Source organism: Gopherus flavomarginatus, chromosome 24 (assembly GCF_025201925.1).
Source record: "Gopherus flavomarginatus isolate rGopFla2 chromosome 24, rGopFla2.mat.asm, whole genome shotgun sequence".
In the NCBI taxonomy this organism is placed as follows: Eukaryota; Metazoa; Chordata; order Testudines; family Testudinidae; genus Gopherus; species Gopherus flavomarginatus.
The window spans coordinates 2865793-2882551 of NC_066640.1; the positions used below are offsets into that span (position 1 = coordinate 2865793).

The 16759-nt window shown below is 46.5% G+C and overlaps 1 protein-coding gene across 1 annotated transcript in view; it reads right to left on the reverse strand.

Annotated features, from left to right (window-relative positions):
- POLE4 (DNA polymerase epsilon 4, accessory subunit) overlaps nt 1–16759 on the reverse strand; it is a 37784-nt gene that overhangs the window by 2431 nt on the left and 18594 nt on the right. The window contains exons 4-8 of the mRNA XM_050933795.1: nt 13070–13165; nt 10246–10376; nt 7415–7682; nt 809–990; nt 146–204 (exon numbers count right to left, since the gene is read on the reverse strand). Coding sequence (XP_050789752.1) covers nt 146–204; nt 809–990; nt 7415–7682; nt 10246–10376; nt 13070–13165 — 736 coding nt within the window. The remainder of the gene's footprint in view (nt 1–145; nt 205–808; nt 991–7414; nt 7683–10245; nt 10377–13069; nt 13166–16759) is intronic.

Consider the following 16759-nt stretch of genomic DNA (forward strand, 5'->3'; position numbering starts at 1 on the left):
TTCAGTTGCATTCAGGTCAATGGAGATACATGGATATAAGTCTGTGCAGAATTTGTCCTTCATTCTGTAGGGAATCTGCATGTTTAGAGGACTGTAGCTAACCCTCCTGTAAGGGGAGGGGCTGTATGTGAACAGCTGTGCTTACCTAAGCAGGCAGTGATTCCCTGAGGTGCAGCTCCCCAAGCACCGTCCCACATCAATTTCCTGAAAAGATTTGCAAAACAAAGACAAGAAAATCACTTGCAAGACCCTGCCGATAAACGCCCAAAGGACAGCATTTCAGCTACTTGGCAGTAAATCCTGCTTGTGGAGCAGTGCTGTGTCCTGATCCTGGCTAAATGCAAGGGGTTACTTTAACCCATCTTTAACTGACGGACAGTACTAAGTCCGGTAAAGGATGCAGCTTTCATTAGGTCAGAGGTACTTTAAAGATAAAGTCACATTAAACATTTGACTGAATTTTTTTGCCCAAGAAAATAAAACATATTGCTTTATAACTGAGTTTGGGAAATAAGACCTGGGCAATACACAGATACTGTACGGGTGTAACTATTTCAATTAGATGTGTGACTTTTTAATGAAATAATTATACCAGTACAATCCATAGTGCGGGCCCACTTATGCTGGTATAAATTTGCTTATACCAACATAACCTATTGCCCTTAACTGCATAGGAATAGCCATACTGGTATAGAGCACCCTTAAGGCAGTTTAATGTGCATCCACACAAGAGTGGGAATTGTATGCTTATGTATGGCTTATAGTTAAAGCAATACAACTCTTTTAGAGCCGCATGCAATTGACCAACCTTCAGTCGCTCCTCTCTGTCCCCAGCAGAGTTGTGTATGATTTCATAATAATATTCCACATAGGAAACTCGATAGCAGGTTTCTTTCATTTCACAGTTTTCCAGAGTTTGAACCACCTCAACACCATTTGGGCTCTTGATCAGAACACTATCAAACTTTGTAGGTGCACAGAAGAGTCCGCCTGAAAGAGAATGAGAGTTTAATTTAATTTAGGGCCCAGTCCTGAGGCCACTGCATGTGCAGCATTCCTGCTGAGCATCTTCAACATGAGTTCTATGTACAGAGAAGCTGCAGGATCAGGCCTGAATCATGCAAAGTACAACATGGAAAGTGCTCACTTTCTAGGTGAAGAGCTGGTCTCTCAGTTAGCAAGCCCTGGGCACACTTTTTGCCAACTCGAGCCACTGTTTTGATTTTTATGTTGCTCTCTTGGTGATTTCACTGCACATGGCAGTGATATTGTGCTAGAGGCAGACATCATGCACCCAACAGACAGGCTTTTCTCCAAGGACCAAATCCCAAAGTCCAATCTTCGAAATCAGTTCGAGTTATGTCTGAGGAAGAGCTGCAAGACTTAGACCCAATGAATATTTAATAATTTTTTTAAAATAATATATTAATGGCCGAGCTACCAACAGGTCTAGGGAAGAAGAGAATTTACTTTTACGTCGTACAGGAAGCCAAAGCCCTTTGCAAAGGAAAGGATTGTCCTCAGAGCTACTTTGAGGAGTTGGATAGCATAGTAACATATTGTGATGTTCGATTTTTCTGGATTGCCTTTTGGATTTGATTAGCTTGTCTCCTCATGACCCCCTGCCTGAGCTGGCAGACATCACTTTGATGTCACATCTGCTTCACACTTTCACTTTGGATCTTAGTGTTGAACACTTCCTGCCCTTCCATGAGTTTTCACTCTTATTTTCACACAGGTCTGACAGACACTGGCTCATTGAGGTGATGAACGTTCTCCGGTGAGGTTGGTAAATAAGGATGAAGGTCCCTGTTTTACAGGTGGAGGAGGGTGGCTAGGTGATACAGCAAATAAGAATCAGACCCAGGAGTCAAACCGTAGTTCTCTGGCTTGCAGGTGGAGCTCCCCCAGCCCTTCAAGCAAGTCATTCAGCCTTTGTGACTGCTGTAAAGAGGGTGTGAGAATACTTTGTGCTTTTCCAGCTGTGCATCTCCAGGCACTTGACAACACAGGAAAGGTGTCATTGGCCTAAATGTTCGAAACTGACCAGTGATCAGGTGCCCAGCAGCAGATGCCTGGAAGGGGCCAGACTTCCAGAGGGTGAGTGCTCAGCACTGTTTGGAAACTGGGCTCCCTCAAGGTGTCTCAATTTGGGCATCCCAAATCTCTGGTTATTTCTGAAAATTGAGAACTATTGGTGGATTTTCAAATCTGCCTCCAGGATTCTGAGGCCAAATTCATCCAGTGGGAACTGGGTGTCCACATCCTTTGTGCAACTTTGAAAATCTTAGCCCAGACATTATTGTCACTTTACAGATGGGAGACAGAGAAAGGGAAGTGATTTGAGCTGACACAGGAAGTCAGAGGCAGAGCCAGGAAGGGAACCAGATCTCCTGAGTCCCACCCCTGGGCTTTAACCACTAGATCCTTCCTCACATACCCCACTGTCTCCTGTGTGGGAACAAAAGATATTTTAAGTAGAGAGAGACTCTACTACACTCAGTCTCCCACACCCCATTCCCCCAACCACATATGGTTTCCTGAGGGAAAGAAAAGCCTCCACTGAGCTTGGAGACTAGGGCCTAATTCTTCCAGCCCTTACACCTGTGCAATTTGCATATACAATACTTCCACTCACTGTAGTGCTGCATTATTTAGTTCTTAGTCGGCTGTGTCCTACCAGATCACACACGTGCTGTACTGCTGGAGGAGGCCAACATGCTACACATGCCCTCTCTGTTCAAGGACTCTGAACAGCACGCACAGTTCACATCCAAAGGTCCCTTATCATGCCATTGGCTTTGGACCAGATTTTTAAAGGCATTTAGGCATTGCTGAACTCAGCATTGCAGTGCCTAGCTGATTTAGGAGCCTAAACAAGCCTGTGGGATTTAGGCACAAAAGGAATTTAGCCTATGATATTTAGGCACTTAGGGATCTAAATATCATTTGCAGTCAATAGGATTTAGGCCCCCTAAGTGCCTAAATGACTTTTCAAAATGAGATTTAGGCTCCTAAATTAGCTAGGCATTGCAACGCTGAGTGCAGCAATGCCAATATACCTTTACAAATCTGGGCCTTTCTCTTCTAAGGGCTTGTCTACACTACGCAGTGTGTGTAAATGTTCTCTGTCAGTATTTTGTCAGCACTTTTCCAGACCCACAAGTGGCGTTAGCTTTGCCGGCAGGAGAGCCGCGTTCACACTGCCACTTGCATCAGCAAAACTTTTGTCTTTCCCTGGGGGGCTTTTTTAAGTACCTGTGAAAGAGAAAAGTTTTGTCGACAACGTCACAGTGTAGACAAGCCCTAAGTTTCTCTGGACTTATTTCTGTGCTGCTGCTGTTTGCATATCTTACTTGGAGAGTGGGTCTTTGTCCCTCTCTAGTGGCTGGTCCGCATAAGATATTTATTAGTAGAGCTAATCAAAAACCTTCTGATGGAAAATTTGACAAAACTGAAAGGTTTCATGAAATCCTATCAATTTCAACAAAATTTTCAACAGGAAGTTATTTTAATAATTTGTTTAGACTTTATCATTTCAACTATATTTGGTGATAAGGTATGACAGAAAAGTCAAAACGATGAAGTTCAAATGAAACTTTTCAACCCCACTGAAATGTTTCAAGAAAATAGTTTTGATGTGTCTGAAACATTTTTTGCAATTTTTGTTTTATGGTAAATTTTGAAAATTCAACTTTTCATTCCAAGTGAGGATAAAAGGAAATTTTGAAATGTTAGAATTTCCCACAGAATGGAAATTCTGTTTCCTGAAGAGCTCTGCTCATGTGTCTGCTTCTGCTCACAGCTGATGAACTGGATTGTTAAAGTCCAGTAGCAGAAACTCAGGTTTTAGCACTGAAGGTTACAAGTTCAAAGCTGGATGTCACTCCAGGTAAAGTATCAGGCCCGCCAATGGGGGGTGGCAAAGGGGCAACTGCCCAGGGGGCCAGGCGATTTAAAAGGGCCCGAGGCCCCTTGCTTCCGCCGCTGCTGCAGTTGTGGCAGTGGCTGGGAGCCCCGGGCCCTTTTAAATCGCAGGGCCCACTCTGTAGAAGTGGCAGGCTGGGGAAGTCAGTGGCTGCTCTGTGCTGCCTCTGCAAGGAAACGCCTCCTTTCTGCCGTGGGAACCAGCGCCATGCAGGTAGGGCTGACTGGGGCCCCGGGGGATGGGATCGCTCTGTGCTCCCAAGCTTCAGGTGTTCTGCCCCCTAGGACTGTTCTGGGATCCCTGCTCTGCACTGGCTCAGCAGGGCCAGTGAGTGCGGCTGGGGGACAGGTCATGGGGAGTGGGTCTGTGGGGGGTTCTTGGCTGTGAGGGGGTGGAGGGCACTGGGCAGTGGGGGAGTTTTGTGTGTTTTGTAGTGCTAGGCAGTGGGGGGGTTGTTGGGGGGTGCAGTGCAGTGGGGGTGGCCTGTGTGTGTTGGGGTGCTGGGCAGTAGGGAGGTCTGTGTAGGGTACCAGGCAGTTGAGGTGGGGCTGTAGGTGGGGGGGCACCCAGCAGGTCTGGGGGAGGCTGGGCATAGGTAGTTGGGGGGTGTTGGGTGAGGGGACTCTCTGGCACAGCATGGGCCCACCCCAGAGGGGAACGGACACGCTGGCCTGTTTGTAAATAGTGCCCTGCACTGGGCTGGGCAAAGCAGGGCCTCCCCCTCCATGCCCTGCCCCATTGCCCCTGGCTGGCTTCTCGCTCCAGATACTGACCTCCCCGGACCATGCTCCATTGCCCTCATGGGGGCCCACAAATATGTTTGGCACCAGGGCCACAAAAAGTTAATCCAGCCCTGGCTCCTAGATGGGCACGGGGTGGTACCGGCAGCAGGGAAGGCAGCCGGACGGGCACATCCCTTTCTAGGGGGCCCATTGACCGTTCTGCCCTGGGGCCCGGAATTACTGTCCGCAGGCCTGTAAAGTATGAAGTAAACTGCACCCTTCTTATTTCAATGTGAAGTTAACTTTGAAATCTAACTAGCAACTGTTTCCCTGCTGATTGTTCTAGCAGGATCATTCACCTACTGTGCTCATCCCTCAAACCTGCCTCTAATTATGTCAACACTGCACTTCCAGTAAAACTTTTGTCGCTCAGGGATGTGAAAAAAACCACCCCTGACCGACAAGTTTTAATGATGAAAAGCACTGATGTGGACAGCGCTTCGTTGGCAGGAGATGCTCTCCCAGCAACGAAGCTACCGCCCCTCGTTGGAGGTGGTTTTATTTTATCGCCGGGAGAGCTCTCTCCCAGTGACAAAGAGCGGCTACACTGCATGCTTTGCAACAGCGCGGCTGCAGTGACATGGCTGCAGTGACACAGCTGCCCCGTTGTAAGGTGTGCAGGGTAGACACAGCCTGAGTCCCTTCTCAGGCACCATGAACTCCATTGGTCATAACCTCTATCCTCCTTGGATCCGCCTCCCCCACGTAAGGTTCTGCATTCTGAATCCGAATCCTTCCTGTGTCGTCAAACATCACTTAGGGCACAAAGTCACTTTAATTCTGGAATAACTGTGTGCTCACAAAGCAGGCTAATTATTCCAGAATAAATTCTAGAACAGAATGTCTCCACCGCCAGTTATTTCATAAGAGTTTATTCCACAATAGCTCTCCTGGCCAATTTCCCCAGGTAGACAAGCCCCTAGGATTGTTTACCTCTTTTCTGCAGCTGTGTTCTAAAGTGAGGGTTTCCAGGATCTTTTCCACAGTAATCCTCACTCCCATATACTTACACCTGACCATTGTTCCATTTAGTGCATATTTCCCAAACAAGTTCATTGCTACTATTCCAATTATTTGGTATTTGTCTCTGGTTAAATGCATTAGTCACCTACTGCCCACTCCTTTGCAAGCTGGGTGCACTGTTCATCACTGTAAAGAGGATAAGACTGAGAATATATTATTGCCCTTATATAAATCCATGGTATGCCCACATCTCGAATACTGTGTACAGATGTGGTCTCCTCACCTCAAAAAAGATATTCTAGCACTAGAAAAGGTTCAGAAAAGGGCAACTAAAATGATTAGGGGTTTGGAGAGGGTCCCATACGAGGAAAGATTAAAGAGGCTAGGCCTCTTCAGCTTGGAAAAGAGGAGACTAAGGGGGGATATGATAGAGGTATGTAAAATCATGAGTGATGTGGAGAAAGTGGATAAGGAAAAGTTATTTACTTATTCCCATAATACAAGAACTAGGGGTCACCAAATGAAATTAATAGGCAGCAGGTTTAAAACAAATAAAAGGAAATTCTTCTTCACGCAGCGCACAGTCAACTTGTGGAACTTCTTGCCTGAGGAGGTTGTGAAGGCTGGGACTATAACAATGTTTAAAAGGGAACTGGATAAATTCATGGTGGTTAAGCCCATAAATGGCTATTAGCCAGGATAGGTAAAGAATGGTGTCCCTAGCCTCTGTTTGTCAGAGGATGGAGATGGATGGCAGGAGAGAGATCACTTGATCACTGCCTGTTAGGTTCACTCCCTCTGGAGCACCTGGTATTGGCCACTGTCGGTAGACAGATATTGGGCTAGATGGACCTTTGGTCTGACCCAGTACGGCCGTTCTTATGTTCTTATGTTACTGTTTGCTCAGCCTCCACTTTCAATATCATCTGCAAACTTAGGCTTTGTCTACACAAGCACTTTTGTTGGTAAAACTTTTGTCTGTTAGGAAAAAAACACACCCCGACCAACATAGGTTTCACTGAAAAAAGTGCCAGTGTGGACAGTGCTATGTTGGTGGGAGATGCTCTGCTGCCAAAAGTACTGCCACTTGTAGGAGGTGGTTTAGTTATGCAGGAAGGAGAGCTCTCTCCTGTCGGCACAGAGTGGCTACCTGGAAGACCTTGCAGCAGTGCTGCTGTGCACTCACTGTAATGTCTCATCTGGTGGGTGACCCCTCTACCTGTTCAGCATCCCGTTAGCCCGCTGGGCCTGCAGGCACTCCATGTAAATTATCTTCAGGTGAAAGGTGCATGGCGTTATCAGTCCTCACATCAACTCACAGAGGCAGAAAGTTATCATCAAACCCATTTTACAGAAGAGGGCATTCAGGCACAGAGAGATCAAGTGGTTGCACTACAGGTCAACAGCAGAGGTGGGACTAGAACCCAGGAGTCCTCAGCATCAAGCCCCAAACCTAATCCATACACCCTGCTGCCTCAGTGCAAGGTGCTTGCATTAAATTCCAGATCATATGAACTACCCTCCTGTCTAACCAAGAGTCAGACATGGCTTTAAGAAGGATAAGGGAGTTTTTTAGATTTCACTTGGCGTTCTCAGGTTGCAATAGTAGCATTTGAGGTGCTGCTCCAAGCCCTGAGATATGACGAGGAGTAACCCCTTCCCCGTGTTTACCTCCTCAGCTCATCTCCTCTCGCCCACCCCAAGAGATGAGGAGGGAAAAGTTCCTCCTCTTTTTCCATACCTCCTGCATGGGCTGGACTGGAGCACTTTCCAACATCCACCGTGAACTCCAGTGGGGTGTCCGGAAAGTAGGTTTTCAGGGATGGCAGCCGGAGACACTCCTCTGGGCTTGCATTACACTGGCAGGCCTCAATCACTTCCACTTCCTGAACCCCTTCAAACAGCAGCATCCGCTCCATGCGAACTCTAGTGGGTTCACAATGGGAATCCAAAGGGCAGGAGCGTTCTGCTCCAATCGACAAAGGCAGCTCCATCTGCCTGTCCTGCAACTGCACAGAACAGGCACAAGGTAACAGGTATATTTAAAAAAGGGGGGAGGGAACAAAGAGGACCTGGGTAATTATAGACCAGTCAGCCTAACTTCAATACCTGGAACGATACTGGAACAAATTATTAAATAATCAGTTTGTAGCACCTAGAGGATAATAGGGTTATAAGGCGTAGTCAGCATGGAGATGTCACGAACAGGTCATACCAAACCAACCTATTTTTCTTCTTTGTCAGGGTTACTGGTCTAGCAGATGGGGCGAAGTTGTAGACATGATTTGCCTTGACATTAGTAAAGCTTTTGACACATTCCCTCATGACATACTCATAAGCAAAGTAGGGAAATGTGGGTCTAAATTACTGTAAGATGGATGCAAAACTGGTTGAAAAAACATACTCGTGCAGCTCCCCACCCCGCCTGCTCCAGCTTACCTCCACCTCCGCCTCCTCCGTGAGCCCGCCGCCGCATCCTGCTTCTCCCTCCTGGCTCCCAGCACTTGTGCCACGAAACAGCTGATTCGCGGGGCAGGGAGGGAGGGGGAAGGAGGGGCAACGCAGCGCACTGGGGGAGGAGGCGGGGCCAGGGTGGGGATTTGGGGAAGAGATCCAATAGAGGCAGGGAGGGGGCGGAGTTAGGGAGGGGACTTTGGGGATGGGGTTGGAATGGGGGCGGGGCCATGGGCAGGGAAAGGGGCAGGGGGGTGCGGGCACTCAGCAGCACCAGAGAAAATTGGCACCTATGGTTAGCAATGGTACACTGTCAAACTGGGGGCATGTATCCAGCGCTGTCCTGTAGGGCTGTGTCCTAGTCCAAGTACTAGTCAATATTTACATTAATGAATTGGAAAGTGGAGTGGAAAATATGCTTATGAATACTGCCCCTCCCTCTACAGGAATAACTATCCTGGTACAGATCACATTTATACCAGGGTAACTGTGTCCACTCTAAGGGCTTGTACTGTTTTAGTTATACTGACACAGTTAAAATGCTGCAACTTTCGGGTATAGACAAGTCCTTAACAGCACAGGCTCTTGTCAGTTTGTTAATTGATTAGGGTTCTTTGTCTTGGCTGAAGTGTCCCATGGTTATTTTACACCCAGGGAGGGAAAGTATCCCCACGAAGGATCTGCTGTGAGAGCCCCACTGGCCAAGCAGAGAGAGGCTAACACCACAACAAATAATCTGATTCTGTGGCTGCCAATTTTACTGACTCAGACAGGAAAATGCATTTGGCCTCTTCCCACCTGTGCAAACTGACAAGCTCAGGAAAGAAGTTTTTAACTACTGGGACCTAGTGTAGAGCAGATGTGGGTTAAAGTACCAGCACCAGTGTGAGGCTGCAAGGGTGGGGAGGATGTTAAGTGATCCCAAAGCAGGGCCGTAGCCACAGGTGGACCTCAGTGGGCCATGGCCCACCCAGATCGGAGCCAGAGTCCCCTGAATCCACAGACTGAGACTCCTGACCCTGTCTCGGTGTCCATCAGCCCGGCCATGTCCCTCTCCTACCGGCGCTGTGTGCTGCTGCCCCAGTCTCCAGCCCCAGAGTTAGCTCTGCCGGGGTGTGTTTGTGTGTGTGCCTTGTGGGGGAGGGTCTAGTGCTGGGGCCAGAGACCAGGGAAGCAACGCGCAGCGCCAGTAGGAGAGGGATGCGCCACGTGGCCAGGCTGATGGACACAGGGCTGGGGTCAGGAGGGGCGGGCAGAGCTCGAGCCCCATGGCCTCCTCATCCCCGCCTGTCCCCCCTCCCAGGGCACTGGATCCCTCCTGCCCCCCTCTCAGGGCCCCCCTCCCTCCTGCCCTCCTCGCCCCCCGTCATTGCTGGGGCCCACATACTTTTCCTGTCCTAGCTATGCCACTGTCCTAAAGTCCATCAAACACCATCTAGTCAAGATATTATAATGTAGGAAACACTGCAGAATCATCAAAATATAGGCCTGGAAGCAGCATTGCCAACCCCAAATGTTCAAAAACCATGAGTCAGGCTCACCAAAAATCATGAGATTGACTTTACAATCATGCGATTTTATGTACAAATAATAGAGCTGCTGCTCTTTTTATTCGCCTTCTGCTTTTCAAGCCTGTAGGCTGCACTGGGGTCACATTTTGAAGCTTCCTCCTCAGCTACGCGGGCCAGAAACTTAGTTTTCTTTAGGAGTGAAGGCTGAAATCATCACATACCACTTGACTCCTGGGACCAAGGCTTTAAGGAAAACAATAATTCTCATGAGAGTTGGCAATGCTGTTTCTAGTCCAGTCCCCTGCACCGAGGCAGGACAAATCCCTGACAAGTGTTTGTCTGATTTGCGAATCTCCATCTACAACTGAGCTCTGGCTGTTTCTCTCACAGCAGGTGTTTGACACCCAAGGAGAATTCGTTTCCTTTCCTGTAACTCAGTTATCTCACTTGTTTGTCAGCTGGCAGGACAATATGTTAGATGAATAGTTTAGTATATTTCAGGATATCTACTTAGGAGCATATAGAAAAACCATGATGCATGACCAACTTCGGGATGTAACTGCTCCCATTGTGGGGATAGCAAAACACGGAGATGCACATTTCTCACCTTTTTAGTTCTAAGAAAGTCCAGCATAGAGGAATGTTTGGGAAATCCAGACTGATGGGAGTTTATCCTTTGGGATAAACAGTGGGACCTGCACATTCCAACATCCAGACTTACAGGACTGCCAGAGATGTCTGTGAACAGAGGAAAGATGGAGTCAGAAACCCCACAGAATGAGGAAATAATTGATATTTATTAGTTGTATTGTGCTAGTGCCTAGGAGCCCCAGCCATGGATCAGGCCCGGATTGTGTTAGGTGCTGTACAAACGCAAAACAGAAAGCTGATCCATGCCTCAAAGAACTGACAAACGGAAAGAAACCTCTGCTGCAGACGGTTGCGAATTCTGCAAAGAACAAACACACCAGATCCAGAAATGTAATGTGGTCATTTATTTTGACTGTGATTCCTGGTGATATACTTTGTAGTAGACCAGCAAATTCACTCTAGCATATTTTACAAAAAGCAATAAGGTCTCAGTAATAGGAAGTCACATGACAATGTCTCTGCCATCTAGTTTTTAAAGAAGGAGGAAGACCACCAGTACTTTGGTGAGAATCACTAAGTCTGCATATTAGCAAAGGGAGAATGTGAGAAGTTCTATTGTAGTTGAATTATTTAACCAAGATAGTAGGAGTGTCGGGTAAACTCTCTAATTCATGGGCAAATAGAGCATTCAAGCTGGTCCTCACACCACCTGAGGAAGTCTCACACACTCAGGTTGGGCATTTCATGTCTGTGAAACACCAGTGATTATCAGCTAATAATTGTTTCCCCTAGAAATACTTCAGAAAATTGACTAGTTTTCTCCAGCAGCTTTGTCTATATTCAAAGTTGCTTCAGTTTCATTTTATATTGGTTTAAAAATCAATCTCAATTAAATCAGTGCATACCCCAGTGTGGACATTTTTACTTTAGTTTAGATTAAATCTGTTCCCAGTTGATTTAGGCTGAACCACAATGAGCCTGCTTTAAACCAAACTAAGTGTCCGCATAGAAGTTTACACCAGTTTAAAATCACACAATTAGGCCATGACTACACTAACATTTGTGTCAGCAGAACTGTCGCTCAGAGTAAGTTTTGCCATTGTAAGCACTCGTGGGCATAGCACTATGTTGGCAGGAGAGCATCTCATTGAGCTGATTTTAGTCTATCAATGGGAGAGCTCTCTCCCATCAGCATAACATGCTACACAAGCACTCCTGCAGCTGTGCATCAGCACCGTACAGCTTGTAAGTGTTGGCAGGGCCTTAGTTAAACCGCTGCAACTTTCTCCTGTAGACAAGGCCTTGTGTGGACACTTAGGCTATGTCTGCACTACAGACCTGAGTCGGTGGGAGAGAGCTCTCCTGTGAGCAGAATAAAACCATCTCCAATGAACGGTGGTAGCTGTGTCAGCAGGAGAGCATCTTCATACCAGCACTTCTGTCAGTGAAACTTACGTCAGTCAAGGATGTGTTTTTTCACACCCGTGACTGATAAAAGTTTTATTGACAAAAGTGCTACTGTAGACGTAGCCTTAGTTCAGTTTAAACCAGGTTTATATCAATTCAGTTTAACTTAATAAGGAATCTACTTAAACTAAATTGATATACTCCAGGTTTAAATTGAATTAAGAGCATCCACACTGTGTCTTTCATCACTTTAACTCAATTGGTTTAAAATCACACCTTTGGTTAAACTGGTGCAAGTTTGAATACAGACGAGGCCTCACTACAGAAAGCCTGGTGCTACCTCTAAATGAGTCACTAATATGAACGTATTCTTCACAAGCATGACAGTATAATAAGACAACTGAAATGACTGAGGCTTTCTGAGGTGTTTCACAGGTGTCTGTAATCATGAGGGCTATATAAAAGCCGCATGCTTATCAGAGCAAAAGGGAGCAGGCAAAAACCATCTCCAGAGCTGTCCAGATAAGCTACAGAAGGACATACTCTGCTTGTTGCTCCTAGACTTCTCTGTGCTGTAAAAATGTAGAGGGGGGTTGGGAACTATCATCTCTTCTATTCCCTTTTCCTCCGTTCCTTTGCCATGAAAACTTCAGAAAGTGCCTAACAGCTCCAAACTCCAAGCCACAGCAGAAAGTTTGTCTCAACTTGGATGTGATACTACTATTCACTTTTTTCAGAGTAGCGGCCATGTCAGTTTGTATCCTCAAAAAGAACAGGAGTACTTGTGGCACCTTAGAGACTAACTAATTTATTTGAACATAAGCTTTTGTGGGCTACAGCTCACTTCATCAGATGCAACGGTATCATCAGTATGAATATAGTAAACTGAATATTTCCTAATTTGCACTCACCGTCAAAAAAGATGTTACCTCACCCAACTTGTTTCTCTAATAGCCTGGGACCAACACAGCACTCCCAAGATTACTCCTGACAATCAAGTCGTTCTGGTACAATACGCCTCTGAGCTAATGCAACTTTGAAAGGATGCAAACATTTGTCTTGAGAGTAAGTTCAATACATTTGGTACAGAAAATAAAACTTTTGTTCAGGAGAATGTATCGACCAATTAACTAATCTTCCCACTAATATTTTGTGAAATGTGCTTTTAGTACCTGCTTATGTAAGTGAGCAGTAGCATCAGCCTTTTAAGGATCTTGCTAGGAGTGCAGCATCCCAGAGGTTGATTAGGCAGCATGCCTTGGGGTGTTACCATTACATTTACTTACTTCAGACCTTAGCTCTTTGGGAATAAAATGACAGTGAAGTCTTGTGAGTATTCATAGAGTGTCCAGAGGGATGTTGATGATGGAACATGAGAGGGAATGTTTAAAGGAATCAGGCTTCTCAGAGCCTAAAAGGAGAAGTTCGCTTACCGTGCCCAATATAAATGGAATGGCTCTGCCTCCTGCAGCAGCCCCTCTCTGCAAACAAGTTTCTTCCTTCACTCTTCCTGCTGATGGCTCCTGCACCTGCACTCACAAAACATAAAGCTCATATGATCACTAGCTTACAGCTTGTGCTGCCTTCCTTCTTTAGCTGGAAGGGGAGTTTGAGCTCCAAGCGGAAGGCACACAGACCTCATTTCTTTAACTTTATGATTTTGATTTAAGGAATAAGCAGGATCAAAGTAGTTAAAAATGGAAATGACCCATTAGATCTCCAAGACTACTCCACGGCAAGGATAGACTGTATACACTCCGTCATTAATTATCATTAATTAAGTCCTTGATTCAGCCATCCCCATTCTCACTTTACTCAGCGTGGCAGAATCATGACCCAGCTTATTGCTGATGTCTGACAATCACCTCAGCACTGTATAGAAGAGGGAGCAGACAAGCAGAGATGATCCAGGTCTCCAATAAAGGATCAATTGGATATTAAAATAATTTTACACTTGACCGCAGCACATTCACAAGTCCTTTACTCCTTAAAATCAGCACACAGACCAGTAAAAACCATAGGAAGAAAAGAGAAATGAGACTTACTGACAAGGCTGGGAATACAGAAGAGGCCACTGAGAAGCACAGTCGCCAGTGAAAGATCCCTCATAGCTGCACCCTTGAAGACACTGAATTGTCTCCAGTATTCCTATCTCCGATATTTATAGCCAGAGCTCCCTTAGCAGGGGAGAAGGCGCTTGCAACAGAGACAAATGGGTCTGTATATTGCTGACATATGTTGCCAAGATTGTGATCTGAATAAACACCAAAGTGGCCTCAGCAGTAATGGAATCTCATCACCAACTTGTCTAGGGGAGCGGGTTCCAGCCACACTTCAAAGCCTTGCTTGGAAATGGCAGGTTTTCCACCCCAGGATGGGGGATTTCTCCCTTGGGGGCCTTTGTTCTCACCACCACTTTCAACCTAATTAAGCTCTCAGTAGCTTGGAGTCATTTTTAAGTTGTCTCATTTAAAAGAGACTCAAGTTCTTCAGCCTCATTCATTGCACTGAATGGCCTTTTCTCTGGAGATAACCGTCTTTTGTTTCTTTTCAACGCCAGACTTTAGATTAACCCTAGCTCTTTGGTAAACAAATACACCAGAGTCAGAGTCATAGGAGATCTGAGAGCATTCCCTCTGGAGAGCAGCCCAAGGCAGGTATCTGGGCCCTCCTTTCTGCCTTTCTTTCTTTATCAGAGGGGTAGCCGTGTTAGTCTGTACCCACAAAAACAACGAGGAGTCCGGGGGCACCTCAAAGACTAACAGATCTGTTAGTCTTTAAGGTGCCACCAGACTCCTTGCTGTTTTTTCTTTCTTTAGCAAAGCTGAACCCTTCAACTGGGAAGAAGTTTCTTTTTTTCATGCTCAGTAATAAACAAGCAGGAAAGTTCCTGAGCTATGGAGGAGCAGAAGTACCATGGACCTTTCCTACGCACAGCGAAGAATTCTCTCTAGCCTGTATATTGGTTTCTGGGACTGCAATATAACCCCCAAAGAGCTCTCACAGACCTTGTTTAGACTAGGAAAACAGGTCCTTCTTTCAACTGAGGCAAAGCTAGTTCCACTGAGTTAATACAATTGAAAGAAGCACCTTTTTTCCTGGTCTAAAAGAGGCCACAAGGGTAGCTGTCAGGGCCTCACTTTGTTATGTGGTTGAGCAAAGTCATGGTAGAAACTACAAGAAACTGGGCTGTCAGGTTCTGTATCTGTAAAAGGTCACTAGTGTCACGTTAGAAACGATGGCAGGCCTGCAAGCACTGCTGTGAGGGAGAGGTTGCAGAGCGGAGAGGGCAGAGTAGGTATTAGGCACAGAGGAGAAGACAGAGGGTGCAGGGATGAGCTCATTGTATAGGGCATGTAAGACAGACCGGGGCGAAAGTGGCACTGAGGTGGGGCACTAGGTGGGGAGGGAGGGTACAGAGTCTGGTGTGCACAATGACTCCCCCTGTTCTTTTTTTACCTTCTAGCTTCTATCAGGTTGGAAAATGAAATGACCATCCCACACCATCCCTGCTGCATCTCTGTGCCCTGCCTCTGTGGCTGAGGAGAAGAAATTGAATCCCACAATGGGTCAGAGGGCTTGCAAAGGCCTTACACCAGGGGGCTGGGATGGAGATAGACCGGAGACTCCCTTGTTAGCCAGGTAATTGATTAGGTGGAACCCTGATGTCTGCTTCCCCTGGTCACAGTCACTTGTAATTGGGCTCCCGGAAATCTCAGGGTGTATGTGTTGATTGCAGTCTCCTTATTCTGTACCCACAGGGGCAAGAATGATAGAAAAAGGTCATTATGAGTGAACTCCACCAGTCTCTCACAAACCCCAGTGCACAGGCACACAGCTGGGAGGCTGCGACCATTCCATTGATAAGTTACACAGCCCCCTTGTGGACTGCAGTGCAGGATACAAGTCTGAATTCAAGCAGTGGTGCACAAGCTGCATTTCTTCTTTGGCCTATACGTCATCTTACCACCCTTGGTTACAGTGAGGAGCACCCCACGACACGCTCTGCTTACGGTTGCCTGAGCACCTCTGTAATTATAACCTGAGTTTTCCGTCACTCGGAACTTCCTGAAAAGTTCACCTGTGAAACTGAAGGTTGAAAAGCCTGAAGGTGAATTTCATAGTCAGGCATCAGAGCAAAACCAAGTCACCCGTTCCTGACAGGAGGCAGAGTGGAAATAAGACCCCTTCCCCAAGATGTAAAAATAATTGGAACAGCCCGATAGTCCAAAGGGCTGACTTTGGCAGAGAAGTAGAGCTCTCTGAGGAGTAGAGCCCTTCCTTTCTCTGAAGGAAACTGGCCTTGATTTGATAGTTTATTATTATTTGTATTGTCATAGTGCCTAGGTGCCCCATTCATGGACCAAGCCAATGTACTCTGGGAGGGGCTGGGTTTTTTTTAGTTTTTTGTTTGTTTTTTTTGTTTTTGTTGCCTTCCTCTGGAGCATCAGGGATGGCCACAGCTGGAGATGGGACACTGGACAGAGGGACAGGGCTGTGAGGTGGCACTGGGCATTCTCTCTCTCTCAGGTGCTTGGCTGATCCTAACTCAGGGATGGTCAATTATTTGTCAAGGTCCAAATTTCTTGCTCAAGGTATAGTCGAGGTCCAGACTCCAGAGGAAATAATAAAAAATATAACACCAATAATAAGTAAATAAAAAGATTTTGGTGTCCATTCCAAAGTGTCTGGCGGTCTGGATCTGGCCCATGGTCTGCCTATTGACTACCCCTGAGCTAACTAGTGGCCTTATATGGGGTTGGGAAGGAATTTTTCCCCAAGTCAGATTGGCAGCGACATTGTGGACTTTTCACCTTCCAAGGACTATCTGGTTCTATATAATTTAATCATTTCCCTGCCATTACAGGAGCCTCAAACCCCGATGCACCTCAGTCCCTCCTCTTCTCTGCCTGTGCCATATAACAATCTAGTCTCCTGTGGGCTGTAACACCTCGGTCTCATGTTGGTTGTTGGGGTTAATGTGCAGGTGCAGGTGCAGGTGCAAGTGCAGGGCAGGGTAGGTGGCCGTGATCTACAGGATGTCAGATTAGATGATCTGGGGCGTCCCTTCTGGCCCTAGTCTCTAGGATTCTAGGAGGCCCCCATGGTGCCAGGCGCTGTAC